Raw genomic sequence first — 20,853 nt, forward strand, 5'->3', positions numbered from 1 at the left:
CCTGGGGAGAATTGAGAGAGAAATTACTGTCACCTGGGCTAGGGTTTGAGAATGAAGCCTGTAAAAATGTTAGTCTCGGTTTCTTAGAGCTGGGGTAAATATTCTTAGTTCTGCATGGGAGATGGGTGGTCAGGTAGCCTGAGACAAAGCCAGAGCCTGTGCCTGTTTGGGATCCAGGCAGCATTCTATCTAGGTCTGGTGAAGGTTGGGCTCCCTGACAGCCAGGGCTGGGCTCTGTCAGTTGATGTCCTCTGAATGCCCTGCTCTTGCTACACCATAGAGGAGAACTTTGACTGGCCAGCCGCCTGCATTGAGCTGGAGCAGCACCTGGCCCGCTGGGCAGAGGATGGACAGCGAACCGAGTACTTCTGCCTGGCTGATGGCCACTTTGCTTCCATTGATGCGGTGTTGCTGCTCCAGGTGAGGGGAGCTGAGGCAGGAGGCCAAGCAGGCTAGGAGGTGAGGAACCTCAAGGATAACTAACTCCAGGCTCTCCTTCCCTCCAGGGTGGGGCACTGTGTCTGTCAGGCTCCCGGGATCGGAATGTCAACCTGTGGGACCTGCGCCATCTAGGGAAGGATCCCAGCCGAGTTCTGGTGAAGGCCTTAGGCACCCAGGGCAATAGCACACACAAGGTGAGCAGTCTGGGGGCGGGGGGATAAGAACAGGCTGGGAGGATGCTGCAGCTGGGGGACTGGGTTCTGATGTTAGATTGCATAGACTCGACTCTACCTCTACTGTTGGTATAACTCTTGATGAATTCAGTTTTTACTGTTTTTGGTTAAGATGAAGTTGAAAGTGGACTAAGTATTAATATGCATATGCCATAATTTTGGTCTTTGGCACACAACAGTTGCTCAATAAGCTGTCAGGTATACGTCAAGAGGTCAAGTGCAAATGGGTAGTAGCTATAAAGCTGTTCCTGGTCACTGGGGATCAGCGAGCCTTCAGTATGACTGCTTTCATGCGAAGCGGTTGATGGAGGGCAGCTCTACCCATCGTCAAAGTGATCTGTGCCCATGACCAACAGACTGAATGCTGAGTTCAAATGTCTACTGAGTGGGGGAACTCAATTTCCCTTTGCCCAAATTGCATCACTTATCAAAGAGCATATATTACAGTGCCTTCTCAAAGGGTTTGGCAGGGAATGTGTTGACCAGATGTCAGCTCATTACACATAGTAACTGATAAGGCAGGAACTGTTTTTTCATTTTTGGTCCCCCCCCACTTTTTTGTAAATAAAAAGGGGGGCATGTGATTAGTTAGGTTCTGAAGGGGAAGCTGCACATTTTTTTTAATTAAAATTTTATGTGTGGGGTGTTTTACCTGTATATATGTCTGTGACCAGTTGTGCATCTGGTGCCCATGGAGGCCAGGATGGGGCGTTAGATCCCATGGAACTAGAGTTGCAGGTGGTTGTGAGCCACCATGTGGGTGCTGGGAATCAAACCTGGGTCCTCTGAAAGCTCAGTCAGTGCTCTTAGCTGCTGAGCCACCTTTCCAGCTCCCGAAGCTACATTCTTTTTTTTTTTTTCCTTTTGGTTTTTCGAGACAGGGTTTCTCTGTATAGCCCTGGCTGTCCTGGAACTCACTCTGTAGATCAAGCTGGCCTCAAACTTCAAACTCAGAAATCCGCCTGCCTCTGCCTCCCAGGTGCTGGGACTAAAGGCGTGCGCCACCACCACCCAGCTCCAGAGCTTCTTTCTTTTTTTCTTTCTTTCTTTCTTCCTTCCTTCCTTCCTTCCTTCCTTCCTTCCTTCCTTCCTTCCTTCCTTCCTTCCTTCCTTCCTTCCTTCCCTCCCTCCCTCCCTCCCTCCTTCCTTCCTTCTTTCTTCCTTCCTTCCTTCCTCCCTCCCTCCCTCCCTCCCTCCCTCCCTCTCTCTCTCTCTCTTTCTTTCTTTCTTTCTTTCTTTTCGTTTCATTTTGTTTTTTTGAGACAGGGTTTCTCTGTGTAGCCCTGCCAGTCCTGGAAATCACTCTGTAGACCAGGCTGGGCTTGAACTCAGAAATCCGCCTGCCTCTGCCAAAGCTACATTCTTTTGTTTTGTTTTGTTTTGTTTTTTCGAGACAGGGTTTCTCTGTGTAGCCCTGGCTGTCCTGGAAATCACTCTGTAGACCAGGCTGGCCTCGAACTCAGAAACCTGCCTGCCCCTGCCTCCCAAGTACTAAGATTAAAGGTGTGCACCACCACGCCTAGCTTGCCTAGAATTTGTTGAGGCTCTGGGTTCTATCCTAGCAAAAAGAGAGGGGTTGGGGGCACTAAGAGAGACCCTGAGGTCTCTCTAGATGGTACTGGAAATGTGTGTTCTTGTACCCAGGCTGTGTCGGGCTTGCAGACTCAAACCCTAACCCTACACATTGATACTCTCTCACTGAGCTACACTCCTTGACAGCTCAGTTCTGTTCCTTTTGCTCTTTGAAACAGTCTGATGCTCTAGTTGTCTGTGTCCTCCTTCTGACCCTTGGTTTTGTCATCTGTGAGAAGAGATGATTACACAGTGTGGGAGTTATGTGTGTTATGGCAGTGGTGTGGAAGTGGGCATGAGGGAGGAAAAGCTGTTTGGCTTTGAGTAAATCTGTTCATCTATTGGATCCTTCTGTGCAAAAGCAGGAAGATCCAGGCTTCCTCTCTTGGGCTTTGGGAAGGAGTGAGCCCTGAGCTGTGGTACAGCCCTTAAAGTGAGGAGTCTTATGTGACTGTTGTACCTGCTCCCACAGGGCTGGGTATGGTCGCTAGCAGCGCAGGACCACCGTGTGTGCTCCGGCTCTTGGGACAGCACTGTGAAGCTGTGGGACATGGCGGCTGATGGGCAGCAGTTTGGAGAGATCAAGTGTGAGGGGGCCCGGGCAGGGGGCCTGGGTGGGTAGAGCCCTGCCCAGCCATCACCCCAGCCTTGTGTGCCGTGTGTCCCCAGGGGCAAGGCGGCAGTGCTGTGCCTTTCCTACCAACCTGATATCCTGGTGACTGGTACCTATGACAAGAAGGTGACCATCTATGATCCCAGAGGTGAGCCTTTAATCCCAGTGCGTAGAAGGCAAAGGGAAGCAGATCTCTAAGTTCAAGATCAGCATGGGCTACATAGTAAATTCTAGGCCAGCTAGGGCTACACAGTAAGATCCTGTCACAAAAAAACTCAATAAACAAAACACAACAAAAAACAAAAGAAAGGAAACACAACACAACAGAAAAGAGCATGGGGGCAGGATGCAGGGGCTGAAAAGATGGCTCAGCAATTAAGAACGCTGGTTGCCCTTCCAGAGGTCCTGGATTGGGTTGGGAAGCACCCACATGGTAGCTAACAACCATCTGTACCTCCAGTTTATGAGGGACCATTGCCTTCTGGCCTCCATTGGCACTGCGTACGTGCTGCGCACAGATATCTATAGGGAAAACACCCAGACACACAAAATAAAGAGAAATATCAAAGACTCAAAAATTTAAAAAATGAGTCATTTAAGAAAAGAAAAGTCATTGGTGGATGGCATAAACCTGTTTGTACTGCATGTCTTTCCTGTGGTTGCGTGACTTTCTTATCTGGGGTTTGAACTTTGTGCCTCCCTCACATGGACAGATGCTTTGTCCCTGAACTCTATGCCTTTTTTCTTTTTTTCCTTTTGTGACAGGCTCTCACTGTGTTGACCAGGGTAGCCTCAAACTCACTCTATATATTAGGCTGGCCTCTACCTATTAAGCCTCCTGTCTGAGCCTCCAGACTCCCGAGTAGTTGGGATTACAGGCCTGCACCATGAGGTCTGGCTACTGATTAACCCCTTCCCTTCCCCCTGTCCCGGGATGGAAGCCAAGGCCTTGGGCTTGCCAGGCTATTACTTAGCTGCTGAGCTGTATCCCCAACCCAGCCTCCACAGAGTCATTTAACTCCATGAAACTAAGGGACCCTGAACTGGATTTAGGCTTGGGCAGAATGTACTTGGCTCTGTCTTGGGAGAAGCTGGTGCGGCTGGGAGCATAGAGATGGGGGAGGCGGGAAAGGACAAAAACCTGTAGGACTTAGATCCAGGTGGAGCCTGAGGGGGGAGGCTGAGTGAGTAGAAGGCTTTCCCAGGGGAGATGATGGCCCAGATCCTCAGGTGGGCCTAGCATCTCTGAAGAGCTCTGATGTCCTCCATTTTCCCTGGTCCGTCATCACATTCCAGCTGGTTTGGCCCTGGTGAAGAGCCGGAGGCTGCACTCAAGCGCGGTGCTAGCAGTGCTGGCAGATGACAGGCATGTCATCTCAGGCAGCGAGGACCACAGCCTTGTGGTATTTGATCGTCGAGCCAATAGCGTCCTACAGCGGCTGCAGGTGGGTGACCCTTCCCTGTGTCTCAGAGAAGGAGTGCAGCCCAGTCTTCAGTTCCTGACCTGCTTTATGCCTCGTCCTTCCTACAGCTGGACTCCTATCTCCTGTGCATGTCTTACCAGGAGCCCCAGCTCTGGGCAGGTGACAACCAGGGTCTGCTGCACGTCTTCGCCAATCGAGATGGTTGCTTCCAGCTTGTTCGGGTCTGCTAGGATCCCTGTCTGTGCATCCTCTGTGACTCCTTGGGTGTGGAGGGCTAACCATGGGAGAACTCCACCTGAGTGTCACCCATCCTTTCTCCCCTAGTCCTTTGATGTGGGTCACCAGTCTCAGATCACAGGGATCAAACACTCGCTGGGGACTTTGTACACAACATCTACTGACAAGACCATTCGGGTGAGGACACTGGCCCATGCAGACCCCCTCCCCCCAATTGGCCAGGGCACATACCCTGACCTCTGCTACTTGTTCCTGTTAGGTTCACGTGCCCACAGATCCACCTAGGACCATCTGTACCCGAAGCCACCACAACGTGTTAAATGGGGTAAGGTCCTGCCTCATATAACCTGCTGGCCTACCAGGAACCCAGGCCATCCCCTAATTCCACTGTCACTGTTCCCCAGATCTGTGCTGAGGGCAACGTAGTGGTGGCTGCCTCTGGTGGCCTGTCATTGGAGGTCTGGAGGCTGCTGGCCTGAAGAGCTAGCTGGACGCGGCTGTGGATGGATGTTGGTATAGACTGCCTGCTGAGGCTGCACCGAGGCCTCTGCTCTGGAGGAATTCCTGCCATTGGTGCTGCCCTGCTCCACAGACCTGGGATACAGGAAGTCCCAGGGCTGGGCCCACACTGTGCCTGCAGGGGTGACATTCTAGTTTTCCTACCAAGAGGGTTCTTCCCTACCTTCCACTCGTGGGCTTTGCGTTTTGTTTTGTTTTGTTTTGTTTTGTTGAGACAGGGTCTCATGTAACCCAGGCTGGCCTCATATTCACTATGTGTTTGAGGCAGGCCTTGAATGCCTGATCCCCTTGCTTATATCTCCCACGTGTTGGGATGGTAGGTGTGCCACCATGCCTGAATGACCCATTTTGTTTGGATTTGGATGTCTCTCTCCCACAGCAGTGAAGAGAAATAAACCTACGTGCAATTGTTGGAAACTGGAGTGTGAGCTTTCTGTGACTGTCTGTGCGTGTTTGGGTTTGTCGGTGTGGCTAAGGTTACGAGGGGTAGCCTGCCAGGGCTGGGGTGCCTGCTGGTCTGTGTTTGCATGTGCTCAAGGGCCATGGACACCTGTGTCTGATATAACTCAGTGAGCTGTTGGTGGGCTGTGTGGCATGCAAACTCTGACTCAGAGAGCAGACACATGTTCCAGCCACCCTGTAGGTATGTGGCAGGTGGCCATAGTGCAGGTCTCTTCATGCAGGGCTCTAGATGTACAGATATGAGCAGCTGTGACTGGAAATGGCCATAGGAGGAGAATGACAGGTATGCACTGGTCCCCAGAGACCTGTGGTGCCCCTCACCTTCCCATTCAGCACACAAATTGCAACAGAGAAGCTGTCATCTTTATTGAGGACCTTCCTGTGGTATCCAGAGTAATAAAGGCAGCAGCATTATCATGGGTTCATAGGATAGCACAGGGTTTCTTTTCCTTGAAAGGGTTGGTGGCAGCTGGGATGCCCACAAGGAAGGGGTCGCTCTTGGCCTGTTCAGTGCAGAACTGCAGCAGATCTGTAGCTGCCTTGGATACCTGCAGACCCCATCATGTCAGCCACATCTGGGTATCCACCTCCTCCCTACACAGCTGTGCCCACCCCCAGGCTGTCCCAACCCTCACCTTTATGCGGTTGATGCCTGCTTCCATCCGCAGTTGCTCCACTGCCCGACGGGCCTGTCCGATGTCACTGCCAGTGGCCACCTTGCTAGACATCTGGGAGAAGGTGCGCAGGGCCGTGCAAGCCTGAGACTCCAAGCTTTTGCAGCTCCTTTTAGGTCCTGAAGACGCCTGAACACGCTTGGCTGCCTGCTCCAGCCTCACCTACCCTACTCTGGCTCTCTCCCCAATACTGACCTGGCTTCTTCAACCCCCTTCCCAGACCCTGCAGAGACTTTGAAGCCAGGACCCAGTGAAATGTCACCAGTAACAACAGTGGCAGCTGCTGTGACAGAAGGGGTCTGTTCCCCAGGAGGCCCAGTGGCTGCTTTGGTGTCACCTGTTTCTTGGCTCCCCTGGGGGACTTGGCTGCATGCCTGGGGGATGTGGGACTCTGACTTGCTGGATATCTGTGGATTGTCCCCAGCAGACCTTTCTCTCTGCTCCTTCTGCCCCCTAAGGCTATAAGTAGCCTGGCTCAGCTCTTCTCTGAACTCCAAACTGTCTTTTTAATAACTCTCTTCCACTTCATTTTAAAATTCTAATGGGGCTCTGAGATGGTCTCATAGCCCACGCTGACCTCGCCATCCTGTTCAAGTCACTCTTGCGTCTCGTCCGTCTTACCACGTTCACTCCCAGACCTGCATCCAGCACCAGCATCCATCTCGAAGGCCTTCATCCCTCAGACACCTCCTTCTCTGCCTCATGGACCCTCATGTCAACCTTTAAGTGAAATTCTCAGGCTGCTTCCTGCTGCTCTTCCTGCTCATGCCACCTGCCTTTCTCCCTAGCCCAGCCCCACTGGTCTGAACCAGTACAGTACTGGGTCCTTGCCAGCTATCCTATGCCTTGCTTCATTCCTGGCTGTTTTGGATATGGTGGTGTCCACCTGTGATCCTGTCACTGTGAGGGATGACCTGGGCTACATAAAGCTCTATGTCAAACAGAACAAGAAGCAATCTGGGGTGGGAGGTGGAGTGGTTGGCATTATGTATATGCAAAGCTACTCCAGAAGCAGAGCTGGAAAGATTGTCTGCTGGGAGCCAGGATTTAGAGAGCAGCCTGGGCCACACAGGGACCCTGTCAAGAAAATGAAGAGAATGTCCCCTTGTTTTGAGGCCTCTTACAGTAAACTCATCCTCTGCAGAGTCTACCAGATTACCTCTTGGAATTTCCTGTTATTTACGTGATCAACACCATTATTACCCAGACAGGGGCTATATCATTTAGACTAAACTTTGACTCCTGGGCTAAGATGGCACTGACTCATCCCCTTGAGTAGCCAGCCTGGGATTCGCATCACACCTAGCCTGCTTATCATCCTTCCCCTTTGTCCCTTAAGGGTTATCCTGACACTGTTCATCTGTTCATTCATTTGTTCATTCTTTCTTTTACCAGGGTATTAGCCTGGCTGAACTGCTCCAACAAAGCCACAGAGTGAATTGTATAAACCCTGGGAATTGTTGCCTGGGTGGCTGGAAATCTGACATCAAGGTGCTGGTGTTGATTTCTCTAAAGAGGATTGCTTCAGCAACGTCTTTTACAATTTTTATCTTAAGTTGGGGGCAGTGGTGGCACAGATCCCAGCACTCGGGAGGCAGAGGCAGGTGAATTTCTGAGTTCGAGGCCAGCCTGGTCTACAGAGTGAGTTCCAGGACAGCCAGGGCTACACAGAGAAACCCAGTCTTGAAAAACCAAAACCAAAAAAAAAAAAAAAAAAACAAAAAAACAAAAAAACCCAAAACAAACAAACGCATAATTTTTTATTTTAAAATTGCATTCATTATCTCAGCCCTCAGGAGGTAGAGGCAGGTTGATCTCTGTGAGTTGAGGCTGCCAGGTCTACATAATAAATTCCAGGCCAGTCAGTTCCATGGTGAGACTGTCTCAAAAAAAAAAAAATTATTGTGTGCGTTGAGGGTAAGGTAGTTGCATGTGAAACCGGTCAGAGGCTAACATTCTGAGAACCTGTTCTACCACGGTGGCCTTGGGATTGAACTCAGGTATCCAGGCCTCCTGACAAAAGGCTTTACCCAATAAGTCATGTCTTACCAGCCTAGAGACCAAGTTCTTGCTATGTCCCTACCTGCTCTTCCCTCTGCTTGCTGATCATGGTGACTCTGAGCATAACAGCCATTACTATATGTATATGTATTTTAAAAAAAGATTTATTATTTATATGAGTACACTGTAGCTGTCTTCAGATACAGCAGTAGAGGGCGTCAGATGTCATTACAGATGGTTGTAAGCTACCATGTGGTTGCTGGGATTTGAACTCAGGACCTTCCTAAGAATATTCAGTGCTGTGCCGGGCGTGGTGGTGCACACCTTTAATCCCAGCACTTGGGAGGCAGAGGCAGGCGGATCTCTGAGCTCGAGGCCAGCCTGGTCTACAGAGTGAGTTCCAGGACAGCCAGGGCTATACAGAGAAATCCTGTCTCAAAAAACCAAAAAAAGAATAGTCAGTGCTCTTAACAGCTGAGCCATCTCTCTAGCCCCCCCGCCATCACTATCTTAGTCAGAGTAGCCATAGCTACCTTCATTCAACTTTTTCCCTAGAGGAGGAGGAGGAGGTGATAAGTATCATGGATTCAAGTCACTTTGCCCTCCCGGATGTATGCAGACCTCCCTCCAGGTAGTGGTACTGGGCACTGATGGCAGATATTGGTTAAATGAAGGGGATCGTTGGAAAAATAGTGTCTCTGAAGTCTTTATGTAATAGGAATTTTCTGGGTCTTCTGGTCTTGGCAGTTTTCACCAATCACCTTTTCCTTCAGCTCAGGTTACCAACTCCTCCTCCTCCTCTTCAGAGAGAGAGAGAGAGAGATTGATTGATTGATTGTAGGCCAGAGGACAACCTCATATGTCACTCTCAGAAGACATTCACCTGGTCCTCAAGCCTGTGTTATGACCTTGTGCATGCATGGCCTGCTGTGGCGGTCAGAAGAGAATGTATGGGAATCCAGACTCTTCTTCTATCGTAAGCCTTTGGCTACTGAGTCATTCTGCAGGCCCCATCCCAAGGATCTGCCTGTCTCTGCTTCCCCAGAGCTGGAATTACTGGTATTGTCAACCCCCAAGCCCCTTGAGTTCTGGTAATTGAACGCACATATACAATCCACACTCTTGCTTTTTCAAAAAGCAAGGACCATACTAACATCTATTTCCCTAGCCACACAGGTCCCTTTTGTTAAGACAGGGTCCTGCTCTCTATCGTTCAGCCTGGCCTGGAACTCGAGATTCTTCTGCCTCGACCTCTGGATTGCAGTGTGTCCCAAGCCTGGTTTAATCACTAAACCATTTTCTGTTTCATCATACTATGGTCACCGGGAGGTCAGAGGTCTTGTCCATTGCTAAATCTCAGCTTCCAGCAGAGAGCACTATTTCTAGTCTAGACTACACAAACCAGAAGAAGGGGTGCCCCTGTCCTAGGCTCAGTGTATCATTAAGAGGATGCATGATAGATTCTCAGCAAGCTTCTCGTGGTAAATAGATGGCAGTCATCCCTGCCTCCCCAGAGGCCCATGATCCAGTTAAAATTGAGCTATGGCTGGAGGGGGAAAAGAGGAGGCAACAAAGTTTGTGGAGACTGGAAGAAGCATCAAAAGAAAACACTATTCCATTTGACAAAAGGCTGCAACTCTTTTTTTTTTTTTTTTTTGCCTGATGCCCTAAGTCGTGTTCAAGGACACCGTCCAAGAAACAATCACTTCGCTCATGGGGGACAAGAATATTTGGACAGAGAGACAGCTTGCAAACTAGGCACTTCCCTATGCTTGAAGCTCAGTAACAGCTCCTGGACCACATGTACGGAACACAGGGATAAAATGGCGGCTACCAGGACGGCGGGCGCTGCCCAAGGTCACGAGACCAAGTGACTTCCGGTTTCGTCGCCCCACGCCCCCAAGGCTCTCGAGTCGCACTTCCTGGGCTCCGGCCGACCTCGCTGAGGGATTTTGCGGGTCTCAGGGCGCCGAGGCTGCTGAGACCTGAGAGCGGCCGCGAGCACATGGAAGGGACCCCGCCAGGGGCGGCGCCCTCCTCGGCGCTGGCCGCCGTGCTCAAGCACAGCTCAGCGTTGCCGCCCGAGAGCGCCCAGGTCCAAGGCTACGACTTCAACCGCGGCGTAGATTACCATGCGCTTCTGGACGCCTACCGCACCACCGGCTTCCAGGCTACCAACTTCGGGCGCGCGGTGCAGCAAGTCAACGCCATGGTGAGGCGCGGGGCCACCCGGGCGGGATGCCGGGCCGCTGCGCGCGGATTTCCGCGTGAGCGTCCGGGAGAGGGCGGAGTCCGGGTAAACTAGAGTTCTGCGATGGGTGGAGCTTGGAGTTAAAAATCCAAAAGGGCTTTGTAGGAGGAGCTTAACGCTAGGGGAGCCCGGGGTTCGATTTTCCCGGTGGAAGGAGACTTGAAGATACTGGGTGGTTCTCAAACCATCAAGTGACAGACCTGGACCTGGAATGGGAGGGTTAGGGTCTGCCCAGGGGTTGTGCTTTGGTTTTGTAGTAGTCTCCCTGAGTGCAATCAACCTCTGGAATCCAGGCCAGGTAGGGTACCTCAACTGAGGTTTGGAGTCTTAGTGCAACTTTCCTGTGCCCTTATGACCAGATTGAGAAAAAACTGGAGCCACTGGCTGTAGATGAAGATCATCACGCAGACCTGACTCAGAGCCGCCGCCCACTTACAGGCTGCACCATTTTCTTGGGCTATACTTCCAACCTCATCAGTTCAGGCATCCGGGAGACCATTCGATACCTCGTGCAGCACAACATGGTGGGTCCACGTTAGCTCTGGAACCCCAGCCTCCTTGGGCCAGTAGGAAAAAAAAAAAAAGGGTTATTTTTCAGTTAAGAGAAATGAAGAGGCTCAGAGATTATTTGCGGTCCTGTGAAAGATTTGGGTTTGCTTTTTAACAACCACATGGTGACTCAGAACCGTCTGTAATGGGATCTTTTGATGCCATTACAGATCTGGTGTGTCTGAAGAGAGGGACAGTGTATTCACATATATTAAATACATCTTTTAGTCTTTTTTGTTTTTGTTTTGTTTGAGACAGGGTTTCTCTGTATAGCCCTGGCTGTCCATCCTGGAACTCACTCTGTAGACCAGGCTGGCCTTGAACTCAGAAATTCTGCCTGCCTCTACCTCCCAAGTGCTGGGATTAAAGGCATGCACCACCACCGCCCAAAATAGATTAAAAAAAAAAAAGGGTGTGAGGAGATGGAGTATTGTTCTTTGACATCCCGGCAGTCCTCATGCCTCAGCCTCCTTTCCGAGTGCTGGGATCGCAAGACCGTGCCACTTTTTCTGGCTGTGGGTCTGCTTCAGGCAGAGGGAGGCCTGGCCTGGAGTTGGTTTTGTTGTAGCGCTCATGCTTAGGTCTGGATGAGCTCACCCAGGTTAGGTTGCTGCTTAGAAGGGGGGGTCAGTGTTGCCTGCGACCGACCACAGGTGGATGTATTGGTGACCACTGCTGGAGGTGTGGAAGAAGATCTCATCAAATGCCTGGCGCCCACATACCTTGGCGAGTTCAGCCTCAGGGGGAAGGAGCTCCGGGAGAGTGGGATCAACAGGTGAGGGAGGCTTTGAGTAGTGGTCGGGGCGGGGAAGCTGGGCAGAGGATCCCCGTGACCCATGCCCGCATGGCTCCCATTTCCAGGATTGGAAACCTGCTGGTGCCGAATGACAATTACTGCAAGTTTGAGGACTGGCTCATGCCCATTCTGGACCAGATGGTGCTGGAGCAGAACACAGAGGTGGGGCTGGAAGGGCTCGGGGACCTGCATAGTAAGAGTCAGAAGACATATGAGCTAATACGATATTCTCTCCCATGATAGGGTGTGAAGTGGACACCTTCCAAGATGATCTCCCGGCTTGGGAAGGAGATCAACAACCCAGACTCTGTGTATTATTGGGCCCATAAGGTGGGTTGGGTGGGGACGGTATTCCCAGGCTTTGGCTTGTACTGACTTTGTCTTTGTAGCTACCTGAGCGTCTCTATAATTATTCTTGGTCTCCCCAAATTAGACGAGGTGTATCACTTGATGGCAAGGTTCTCCTAGTTATGCCCCTACACTCCCGGGATTTAGTGTAGTACCCTAGAAGTCAGTGGGGCCTGACCCAGGGTACTGTGCACCCAGGGACAGTGCAGCACAAGAGTCTGGAAGTGACAAGCCAGTGCTCAGTGTGCCAGCACCTTCAAGCCATGTGTGGTTTTCCTCACTCTGCCTCCACATGTAGAACAGAGGGGTCATGTCCAGCAGAGAAATTGAGTGGCCTACACAGGTTGGGAGGGACGCCACTGGGTTGGGGGTCAGGGTTTTCCTGGGGTGTGAGCTGTAGCTGCTGACTGGTCTTGTCTCCACCAGAACCACATCCCTGTGCTGAGTCCAGCACTCACAGATGGCTCACTGGGTGACATGATCTTCTTCCATTCCTATAAAAACCCAGGCTTGGTCCTGGACATTGTTGAAGGTGAGGTGCTAAGGCCCGGGGAGGAGGGGGAGGAAAGCCCGCCGAGGTCAAGGCCTGACCTCTGCCCTCTCACAGACCTGCGACTCATCAACACGCAGGCCATTTTCGCCAAGCGCTCTGGGATGATCATCCTGGGTGGAGGTGTGGTCAAGCACCACATTGCCAACGCTAACCTCATGGTGAGTGCAGTGGCCTGTGACCGTCCCCACTGTGTTATATGGTGGCTGTGGGGTGAAGGGGAATGGATCGGAGGCATGGAATAGTGCTGTAGTGGGAGCAGAGGTAGGTGTGGTCTCCTGCGGATGGTTTGTGGCAGCCTCAGGCACTGATGGGCCCTTCCTAAAAGCTCTCTAGGCCTTCCTCTGCATCATACCCAGCCTTCTACGGCTTCTGACGAGGGCTTCCTCTACCCACAGAGGAATGGAGCAGACTACGCTGTTTATATCAACACAGCCCAGGAGTTTGATGGCTCAGACTCCGGAGCCCGGCCAGATGAGGCTGTCTCTTGGGGCAAGATCCGGATGGACGCACAGCCAGTAAAGGTAGATGGTGGCAGGGCAGGGTGCAGGGTCCGTGGGCTGCCCATGGCTCCAGGGCTCACTGAGGTCTTCTGCAGGTCTATGCTGATGCTTCTCTGGTTTTCCCCTTGCTGGTGGCTGAGACATTCGCCCAAAAGGCAGATGCCTTCAGAGCTGAGAAGAATGAAGACTAAGAAGATTGGTAAAGACTGAGGCTTTTTGCCACACCTTTATTTATTACTTTACATGCCAGCCCCTCCCTAGGCCCACTCCTTGGTCAGCAGCATCTCTAGAATAAATGGCCCTTTGGTTGGGTTTTCTGAGTCAGTCTGCATCCTTGGTGTCAGGTCCGTAAGCCTCAGCCTGCTCCACCCTCTGCCTCATAGGTCTCTTCTCGCCAGTACTGGATGCTGCCTCCCATGGCAGTCAGTAGGCAGGGTTCCGTGGGATGGTAAGCCAGTGACTGTACCACATTAGAACCCACAGGCAGGGCCAGTGCCAAGGCACCCTAAGGAATGAGTGGTGGGGAACTATTACTATCAGTCGGTCTCCTTGAGATCTTGCCTGAAGTCCTCAGTCAGCTTGTCCCTGACTTTCTGTTGGTACTGAGAATGCTAGGCAAACCCTGCCACTGAGCCACACCCTTGGCCTAGAGACTGCTAGCCTTGGGTATAGAAAGCACCTAGCTCAGCCTTCCTTGTGACCCACCTGGAACCAGCTACAGCCACCACCTTCTCCAAGTCCTTTAGCATATGCTATTCCCCTTGCTTCAAATATCTTTCCTGCTTTCCCCTCATCCATCCTTCATATTTCAGCTTAAGAAACGGAGGCAGGATGAATTCAAGCCCAGCCTGGGCTACAAAGTGAGACACACCCCTCTACCCTCTGCCAGAGGTTCCTGCACAAATACCTGTCATTATTGCTCTTTTCAAGCTTGGGAAACACCCAGCTGATGCCCTTGGCAAGGAGCACAAGGGGAAGGCTCACCTCTACCAGGTCCCAGAAGAACACTTTCCCGTCTTCAGAGCAGCTGACCACATGTGTGTCGCGCTCACTCAGGCAGCAGTCCAGCTTGTACTGCTGGTTCTTATGGCCAACATACCTAGGAGTGGGGGTGGGGAGGATCAGAGGGGCTTGTTGCACCCCAGAAGTGGGGAGAGGGGGAAGGGCCAACCACTGGAGACTCACTCGCCCAGCAGCTCCCCTGTGTCTTTATCTAGAAGCCGCAGAGTAGAGTCCAGGCTGGATATCAGAGTGCACTGCCCGTCCCGGCTGAAGCAGGTGCAGGTGATAGGGCCTTAGAGAGCGAGGCAGGCAGGTAAACCTGGGTACTCTTGTCTGTCCCACCACTTGCCCTGACTGTCCCACTGTCCACACTCACTGCCCACGTAGTCTGAGGAGACCTGTCCCATCCTTAGGTCATAGCGCCTCACGCGGCCATCCACAGAGCTGCAAGAAAGAGTAGATCCAGCCTAAAGCACTGACCTTTTTTTGCTCCAGGGCAGCCTGTGTGCCTTGGAATCCCTGGCCTTCTAGGAAAATGTGAGCAAGGCAATGATGCTCTTCTGCTGTGTGACTCAGTCTCGGGACAGTTTGGTCCCACTCAGAGCTATGCTCTCTCTTCCAACCTCTCAGAGCTTTCTAGATCCTGTACCTCCTGACTGGTACAGCAGTCAACTCTACCTGTACCTGGGTTCTACATCTGCACATCTGACCAACTACACATTTTATAAAGATTTTATTATCTGTTTTTTTCCTCTGTATAGCCCTAGCTGATATGGAAATCACGCAGTAGATCAGGCTGGCCTCTTAGCATGCACAGGCCCTGAGTTCCATACTCAGCATCTCAAGCAAGCAAACAAACCAAAACCATGTAGCAGAATGGGCAGCCTAACATTTGCTGTCTCTGGTAGATCCTGAAGTCAGCCTACTACAGATACCAAGGCAACTGTATTCTCCGAGTGCGACTCCTTCCCCACCCACAGCACTACCACCATCTTATTTTGTGTGTATGAAGGCTTTGCCTGGAATGCCCAATCCTTAATGCCCCTAAGCAGCTTTCTCCTTTTTTGAGGCAGGATCTCAAGAGTCCTGACTGGTCGAATACTCACTCTGACTGAGTTTGTCCTTGAGCCTCTCATGCTAAGGATTATAGGTGTGTCTGTCCTACCACACCTGCCTCACCAGGAACTTTGAAAGCACAACCTCAGCAATGCCAGTCTTCCCCTCAAAGAAATATGGCCTTTCACCACTCTCAGAAAAATAGATGTCCAAATGTCTCTTGCAGGCCTCTAGACTCTGTTGTGCCTGAGTTCCTTCAGTAGCTCTCATCGGCAGCTGCAGCAGCTAGCCACTAGGTGGCGCTAGTCCACCTAAGCTTGCTCTCACCAGGCCTTCACTGCCACCAGTCCTCCCTCCCATTTCTGCTGTCTCACAGCTCAACTTTTGTCCCTAATGTGACTAGATTCATTGTACTTAATTTCTTTTTCTTTCTTCCTTCTTGTCTTTTGTTTTTGTTTTTGAGACAGGGTTTCTCTGTGTGGCCTTGGTTGTTTTTAATTTCACTGTCAAGACCTCTGCCTGCTTCTGCTTCTGCTTCCTGAGCGCTAGGATTAAAGGCACATGCCACTACTGCCTAACTGTAGATAGGCTGGCCTTTAACTCTTGGACACCCCCCCCCCCAGCCCCCCGGGTCTTCTCATTGCTGGGAAGCTGCCATAGCTGGCACTCAGTGATTTTTGTGTGTGTTTGTGTGTTTTGAGACACGGTATCTATTTAGTTCTAGCTGGAACTTGTTATATAGACCAGAATGGCCTGGAACTCACAAAGATCCACTTGCCTTTGCCTCCCAAGAACTGGGATTAAAGGCGCAAGCCACCATGCCTGCCTGGCTCATGGTTGCATTTATTTATGTAAATTTTATTATTTTTTGGGTTTTTATCTCGTACATGAATATTTTATCTGCATGTATGTGTATGTATATGAATCATGTGTGTGTCTGGTTCCCTGAGGAGGCCAAAGAAGGGTGTTAGATTCTCTAGACCTGGAGTTACAGATGGTTGTGAGTCACCATGTGGGTGCTGAGAATCAAACCTGGGTTTTCTACAAGAGCAACAAGTACTCTAAGCCATAGACAGTCTTTCCAGCCCTCATGGTTGCAGTTACTGACTGTCCTACTAGGCAGGACAGACTAGAAACTGCAGCTCTTTCAGTGGAAGAGGTTACACAATTTCTACCATTAAGTAACCTATGCTGGCTGCTGGTGAGATGGCTCAGTGGGTAAGAGCACCCGACTGCTCTTCCAAAGGTCCGGAGTTCAAATCCCAGCAACCATATGGTGGCTCACAACCATCCGTAACAAGATCTGACTCCCTCTTCTGGAGTGTCTGAAGACAGCTACAGTGTACTTACATATAATAAATAAATAAATCTTAAAAAAAAAAAAAAAGTAACCTATGCTGAACCAGGAAGATCTAGAAACGTCCAAGTAGGTAATATCAGAAGTTGGCCTTGAAGATGAGGGTAGCTACAGGTGCAGCCAAGGAGAGAAATACAAAGGCCATTGTTTTTGCTTAAGTTCTTGGCCTGGGCTACAGTGTGGAGTCAGCCACAACAGAGTTCTATATCACCAAGGTGAAACTAAGTGATGTCTGTAGGCCTGGGAGGAAGAAAGCAAGACTGGTGATCCAAGTTTGATCTCTGGAAACCACACAACAGCTGGATGAGGTAGCAAGATCTAATGTCTTGGCACTCTCTCTGGGGAAATGGGAGGTGGAGCTAGAAGAGTCTCTTGGAAAGGCAAGGGCCAGTCAGCCTGCAGTACATAGCATGGCAGAAACAGGGAGAGAGATCCTGTCTTGCCTCAGCATAGTAAAGGAGAGAACTGACTGTCCTCTGACCTTGACACATATGCCTGCACACACACAATACTAAAAATAAATAACTCCAGCCCCAGAGAGGCCTCTGACCTCTGCTGACACCTTCCCTCCATACATATTCTCCTATACAGATGCATCTACACTGTTTTTAAAACTTTTTATGTGTATTCGTGTTTTTGCTTGCATGTATGTTTGTGTGCCATGTGCATGCCTTATGCCTGCACAGGCCAGAAGAAGGTATCAGGTCCCCTGGAACTGACGTCTCAGGCAACTAATTGTAAGTCATCACGTGGGTGCTGAGAATTGAAGCTAGATTTCTTTGGAAGAGCAGCCAGTGCTTTTTAACCACTAAGCTATCTCTCCAGCCCCCATGTCTTTGACCTTTTGGGACACTTATTTTGATTTATAGGATGAAGTGTTGCCTCGTTATCTGAGTTGGGCCAGGCTTTGAGGTGTATACCTACAATTGCAGCTTTTGGAAAGCCAGCCTGGACTGTATAGTGAGTTCCAGGACAGAATGTGTCTCTGTCAGAAAAACAAAAAGACATCTAGGCTGGAATTCAGTATTTGTGTGTGTGTGTGTGTGTGTGTGTGTGTGTGTGTGTGTGTGTGTGTGTGTGTGTGTGTTAGTTGTTGTTTTGAGACAGGGTTTCCCTACATAGCCCTGACTACTTGGAGATCCAAGGCCTCTGCCACCATGCCCTTCACGGCTCATTCTGATACTCAGCACTTGGGAGGTAGAGGCAAGAGGATTAGGAATTAAAGACCGCCTTGGATTACAAAAGACCCTGACTCAAAAGACCAAACCATGGCCACTATGACCTCCAGTGGCACCAGGGCAAGGAGTGTGGCCCTGGACTCACTCACCCTGCCAAGATCTCATGGTCTGACACCTTTACACTGGATATGCCGTCTCTAGCTTCATCTAGTGTTTGCACCGGCTCAGGCTTCCGAGAACGACAATCCCAACATCGGACACTGGAATCGATAGAACCTGTAAGGTCAATGTGAAGATGAGGTCAGGTTTGGGTCTCTGGGCAGCGGGCAGTTTCTAGCTGTCCAGACCTAGACTCACCAGACAGGATGACTGTAGCCTCTTCATTAAACTGAACGGTGTTCACCTTCTGAGAATCAGGAATTACCAATTTAGAGGAGTGAGGCTTTGGAGGATTGGGATTAAGGCAAGGCTCTCAGTGCATGTTAAAGCAAGGGCACATGTTATAGGTAGGGAAGGTGAAAGGTTCTAGGGAAACTGGAAGGAAGACAGTGCTTGGTGGCTGTCACGGTATACTAGATGGGCACAATGGGGGAAGACTGTGATGGAAGGATCTTCCTCGTACCACCTACGGGCTAATATGGATCTCCACAATGCACACGTTAACGAGGGTCTTCTCGCTTGTACTCACTCCAGCGTGGCCCCGAAATTTGCGCACGACCTGCCCAGTTGCTACATCCCACAGCACCACCGTCTTGTCCCCGCCACCAGAACAGAGATGGCTGTTATCAAAGGAGCTGGAGGACAGGGAAAAGAAGGTCAATATCCACTCACGACCCTAGCTAGCCTCTGCGCTCCTTATTCCAGCCTAGCCCGGAGCTCACCCAGCCGCATCTAGCACTTCGTAGCCGTGGCCACTGTAGGTCCGCAGCAGCGTCCCACGCAGCGGGTTCCACAGCTTTAGGGTTTTATCGCTGCCGCACGTCAGGCAGTAGTTGCCGTCCACTGGGGAACAAAGGGCAGGGGTTACGGGACCGCCGGTCTCGGGTGGAGGGACGCCCGGGAGGAAGGCGAAGGCGCTTACCATTAAATCGCACGGCTCGCACCGCGCCCTGGCTGCAGTCCAGCGTCTTCATCCGTTTCTGCGGCAGCTCCGGTGCCCGCGGCTTTGGCTCGGGAAAAGCCATACTTTTAAATGCATCAGTCCGCTGCCTGCTTTACTGCTGATGTATTGAGACCACCGTCCTCCCAAGCTTTCAAAGAGACTTGCTCGAGTGTAACATTATTATTGTCCCCCAGGATTTATTTCCTGCTTTGCACTTCCGTGCAAAATTTCAGCGCGTTAATGACAGTTTTGGGGATACTGAAAAGTCCTTTCAGTTTTTTTTCCCTAGACTTCCTACTTTCCAGGAACTGTTTTGGCCTTTTCTCATTCTCCTTTTTCTGGCTGAGAGTCGTCCCTCTCACTGCTATTGGGAACAGAAGCGCTGGCTACTGGTGTTACTCTAAAAGCCATCCTTCATTCCCACGCCCGGAAGTTGCTCTTCTAGCTGTGAAAGAAGGACGGCGTGGTCTTCAGTTTGCTATGTCCACTAACAATATGTCCGACCCACGAAGGCCCAACAAAGTGCTGAGGTGAGCAGTCCAGCAAGTCATGGCAAGGCGTCTTTGGTTGTGGCCGTGGGTCATGGCTAAGGTGGCCCAGGTGGGACTTGATCGCTCCTGATCCTTGAACATGTCGCAGGTATAAGCCTCCCCCGAGTGAGTGCAACCCGGCTTTAGACGACCCGACTCCGGACTACATGAATCTTCTTGGCATGATCTTCAGCATGTGTGGCCTCATGCTTAAGGTGGGTGGGGATGAACCTCCCTGAGTGTCTGTTGGTCCGCCTGAAACTGAGGTCTGGGGTGGGTTCAGAAAGAGGCGGGTCCTCTGGCTGTGCTAGAGGTGGGGAAGGGGGTGAGGTCAGCTAGGGGTGGAGCTAGGGTGACGCCCCAAACGTAGGGGAAGTTGGGCTTGCACTTGACTTGTACACTGCCTAGCGGGGTCTGAGGGTGGAGCCTAACTTAGGCAAGTTACAGACGACTTGTGGAAAAGAGGCCGGGAGGGTCCTTAGCATGTGGGAATGTTAGAGCAGTCTGAGAGGATGCGGTAGGGTGAGAGGTGCAGGACACACATTGGCATCAGAAGCCTGCTGCTTCGAGTAGGCTCTGAGGGTTGGTGTTGAGGTGCTTCCCCGGGAACAAGGTCCGAGCTGCAGGTAGAACCTGATATCTGAGGACCTTGGTGGTGGGAGCTCCTTGGTATACTTGTCACTGACCCGGTCTTCTCACCCACCTTTCTTCAGCTGAAGTGGTGTGCTTGGGTTGCTGTCTACTGCTCCTTTATCAGCTTTGCCAACTCGCGGAGCTCGGAGGACACTAAGCAGATGATGAGTAGCTTCATGTGAGGATGCTGAATAAGGGGATGGGGTCCCATGCGTGCTCCCCAGCACTGACAGCTCTTTTCCATCTCAGGCTCTCTATCTCCGCCGTGGTGATGTCCTATCTGCAGAATCCTCAGCCCATGACGCCTCCCTGGTGATGCCACCTAGGAGGGTTGGATCCTGGACTCAGGCCCACCTTCTCTCTGGCCTAGCCTTTGGCTGCCTCCGCCCTCCCTCAGCTGCTGTCCTAAACTTTCCTGAGTGTGGTCTCTGGGCTCCCAGCTGAATGGAAGGAAGTTGGCTCTTTCTTTGGGGCCCTGCTTCTGCTTTGACAAAGAGATAAACCTGCAGACTTCCCTTTTACCTTCTCCCCCCCCCCCAAACCCGGCCACTGTTATGAGAAACACTGTTCATGTTTCTACGTAGTCACTTGTTTTCTTATTGAAACCAGTTGATATAAAACTTTCCGCTCTGGTTGGCTTGCACTGTTGCTTCTCTTTTGTTCATGGGGTGCTCTGCCCAGTGAAGACTGCCCTGTGCTGGGGCCCCTGTCTGACTTTTTGAAAAAATGAGTTAATGTTAATATTTCACAAGCCTCGGGTCTAGGGTTAGGCATCAGGGTGATTGTTGGCCCTGATAACCTAACCAATCTAGGTTTTGGTTT

At 51.1% G+C, this 20,853-nt stretch overlaps 5 protein-coding genes and 1 non-coding gene across 8 annotated transcripts in view; 4 read left to right on the forward strand and 2 right to left on the reverse strand.

The window, feature by feature from the left end:
* Nucleotides 1-5,456, forward strand: part of Fbxw9 (F-box and WD-40 domain protein 9) — a 7,003-nt gene extending 1,547 nt beyond the window's left edge. Inside the window, exons 2-10 of the mRNA NM_026791.2 lie at nt 281-420; nt 507-635; nt 2,719-2,831; nt 2,916-3,007; nt 4,156-4,304; nt 4,391-4,504; nt 4,608-4,697; nt 4,780-4,845; nt 4,925-5,456. Coding sequence (NP_081067.2) covers nt 281-420; nt 507-635; nt 2,719-2,831; nt 2,916-3,007; nt 4,156-4,304; nt 4,391-4,504; nt 4,608-4,697; nt 4,780-4,845; nt 4,925-4,999 — 968 coding nt within the window. The 3' untranslated portion in view covers nt 5,000-5,456. The remainder of the gene's footprint in view (nt 1-280; nt 421-506; nt 636-2,718; nt 2,832-2,915; nt 3,008-4,155; nt 4,305-4,390; nt 4,505-4,607; nt 4,698-4,779; nt 4,846-4,924) is intronic.
* Mir7070 (microRNA 7070) lies at nt 421-506 on the forward strand. Its single transcript, NR_106038.1, has one exon. It is a non-coding gene; the product is annotated as a microRNA 7070 (primary transcript).
* A 446-nt stretch (nt 5,457-5,902) lies between the features above and the next one.
* On the reverse strand, nt 5,903-6,317 carry Gm5741 (predicted gene 5741). The gene is made up of 2 exons (NM_001195531.1): nt 6,137-6,317; nt 5,903-6,049 (listed from the first exon to the last, which is right to left on the reverse strand). The coding sequence occupies exons 1-2, from the start codon at nt 6,227-6,229 to the stop codon at nt 5,924-5,926; spliced, it is 219 nt and encodes a 72-aa protein (NP_001182460.1). The 5' UTR covers nt 6,230-6,317; the 3' UTR covers nt 5,903-5,923.
* A 3,503-nt stretch (nt 6,318-9,820) lies between these two features.
* Dhps (deoxyhypusine synthase) lies at nt 9,821-13,497 on the forward strand. 3 transcript variants are annotated; one of them, XR_001778449.2, is made up of 9 exons: nt 9,821-10,388; nt 10,787-10,951; nt 11,630-11,751; nt 11,838-11,934; nt 12,016-12,102; nt 12,547-12,652; nt 12,728-12,831; nt 12,999-13,194; nt 13,269-13,493. XR_001778449.2 is itself a non-coding variant. In NM_001039514.1 (9 exons), the coding sequence occupies exons 1-9, from the start codon at nt 10,182-10,184 to the stop codon at nt 13,362-13,364; spliced, it is 1,110 nt and encodes a 369-aa protein (NP_001034603.1). In that variant the 5' UTR covers nt 10,092-10,181; the 3' UTR covers nt 13,365-13,496. The 3 variants fall into 3 exon arrangements, 2 of the variants coding, with proteins under 2 accessions (XP_030099493.1, NP_001034603.1); NM_001039514.1 differs by having other exon boundaries at nt 10,092-10,388; nt 13,069-13,194; nt 13,269-13,496; XM_030243633.1 differs by lacking the exon at nt 11,630-11,751 and having other exon boundaries at nt 10,062-10,388; nt 13,069-13,194; nt 13,269-13,497.
* Nucleotides 13,370-19,081, reverse strand: Wdr83 (WD repeat domain containing 83). Its single transcript, NM_026399.2, has 9 exons — nt 18,848-19,081; nt 18,648-18,768; nt 18,455-18,560; nt 18,124-18,172; nt 17,916-18,042; nt 14,552-14,619; nt 14,359-14,467; nt 14,158-14,272; nt 13,370-13,678 (listed from the first exon to the last, which is right to left on the reverse strand). Exons 1-9 carry the CDS (start codon nt 18,948-18,950, stop codon nt 13,529-13,531), a joined length of 948 nt encoding a protein of 315 aa, NP_080675.2. The 5' UTR covers nt 18,951-19,081; the 3' UTR covers nt 13,370-13,528.
* Nucleotides 19,082-19,297: 216 nt separating this feature from the next.
* Nucleotides 19,298-20,674, forward strand: Wdr83os (WD repeat domain 83 opposite strand). Its single transcript, NM_001001493.2, has 4 exons — nt 19,298-19,398; nt 19,508-19,613; nt 20,112-20,209; nt 20,281-20,674. The coding sequence occupies exons 1-4, from the start codon at nt 19,349-19,351 to the stop codon at nt 20,345-20,347; spliced, it is 321 nt and encodes a 106-aa protein (NP_001001493.1). The 5' UTR covers nt 19,298-19,348; the 3' UTR covers nt 20,348-20,674.
* The last annotated feature ends 179 nt before the right edge of the window (nt 20,675-20,853 follow it).

This window comes from Mus musculus, chromosome 8 (genome assembly GCF_000001635.26).
Source record: "Mus musculus strain C57BL/6J chromosome 8, GRCm38.p6 C57BL/6J".
NCBI classification, from domain to species: Eukaryota; Metazoa; Chordata; class Mammalia; order Rodentia; family Muridae; genus Mus; species Mus musculus.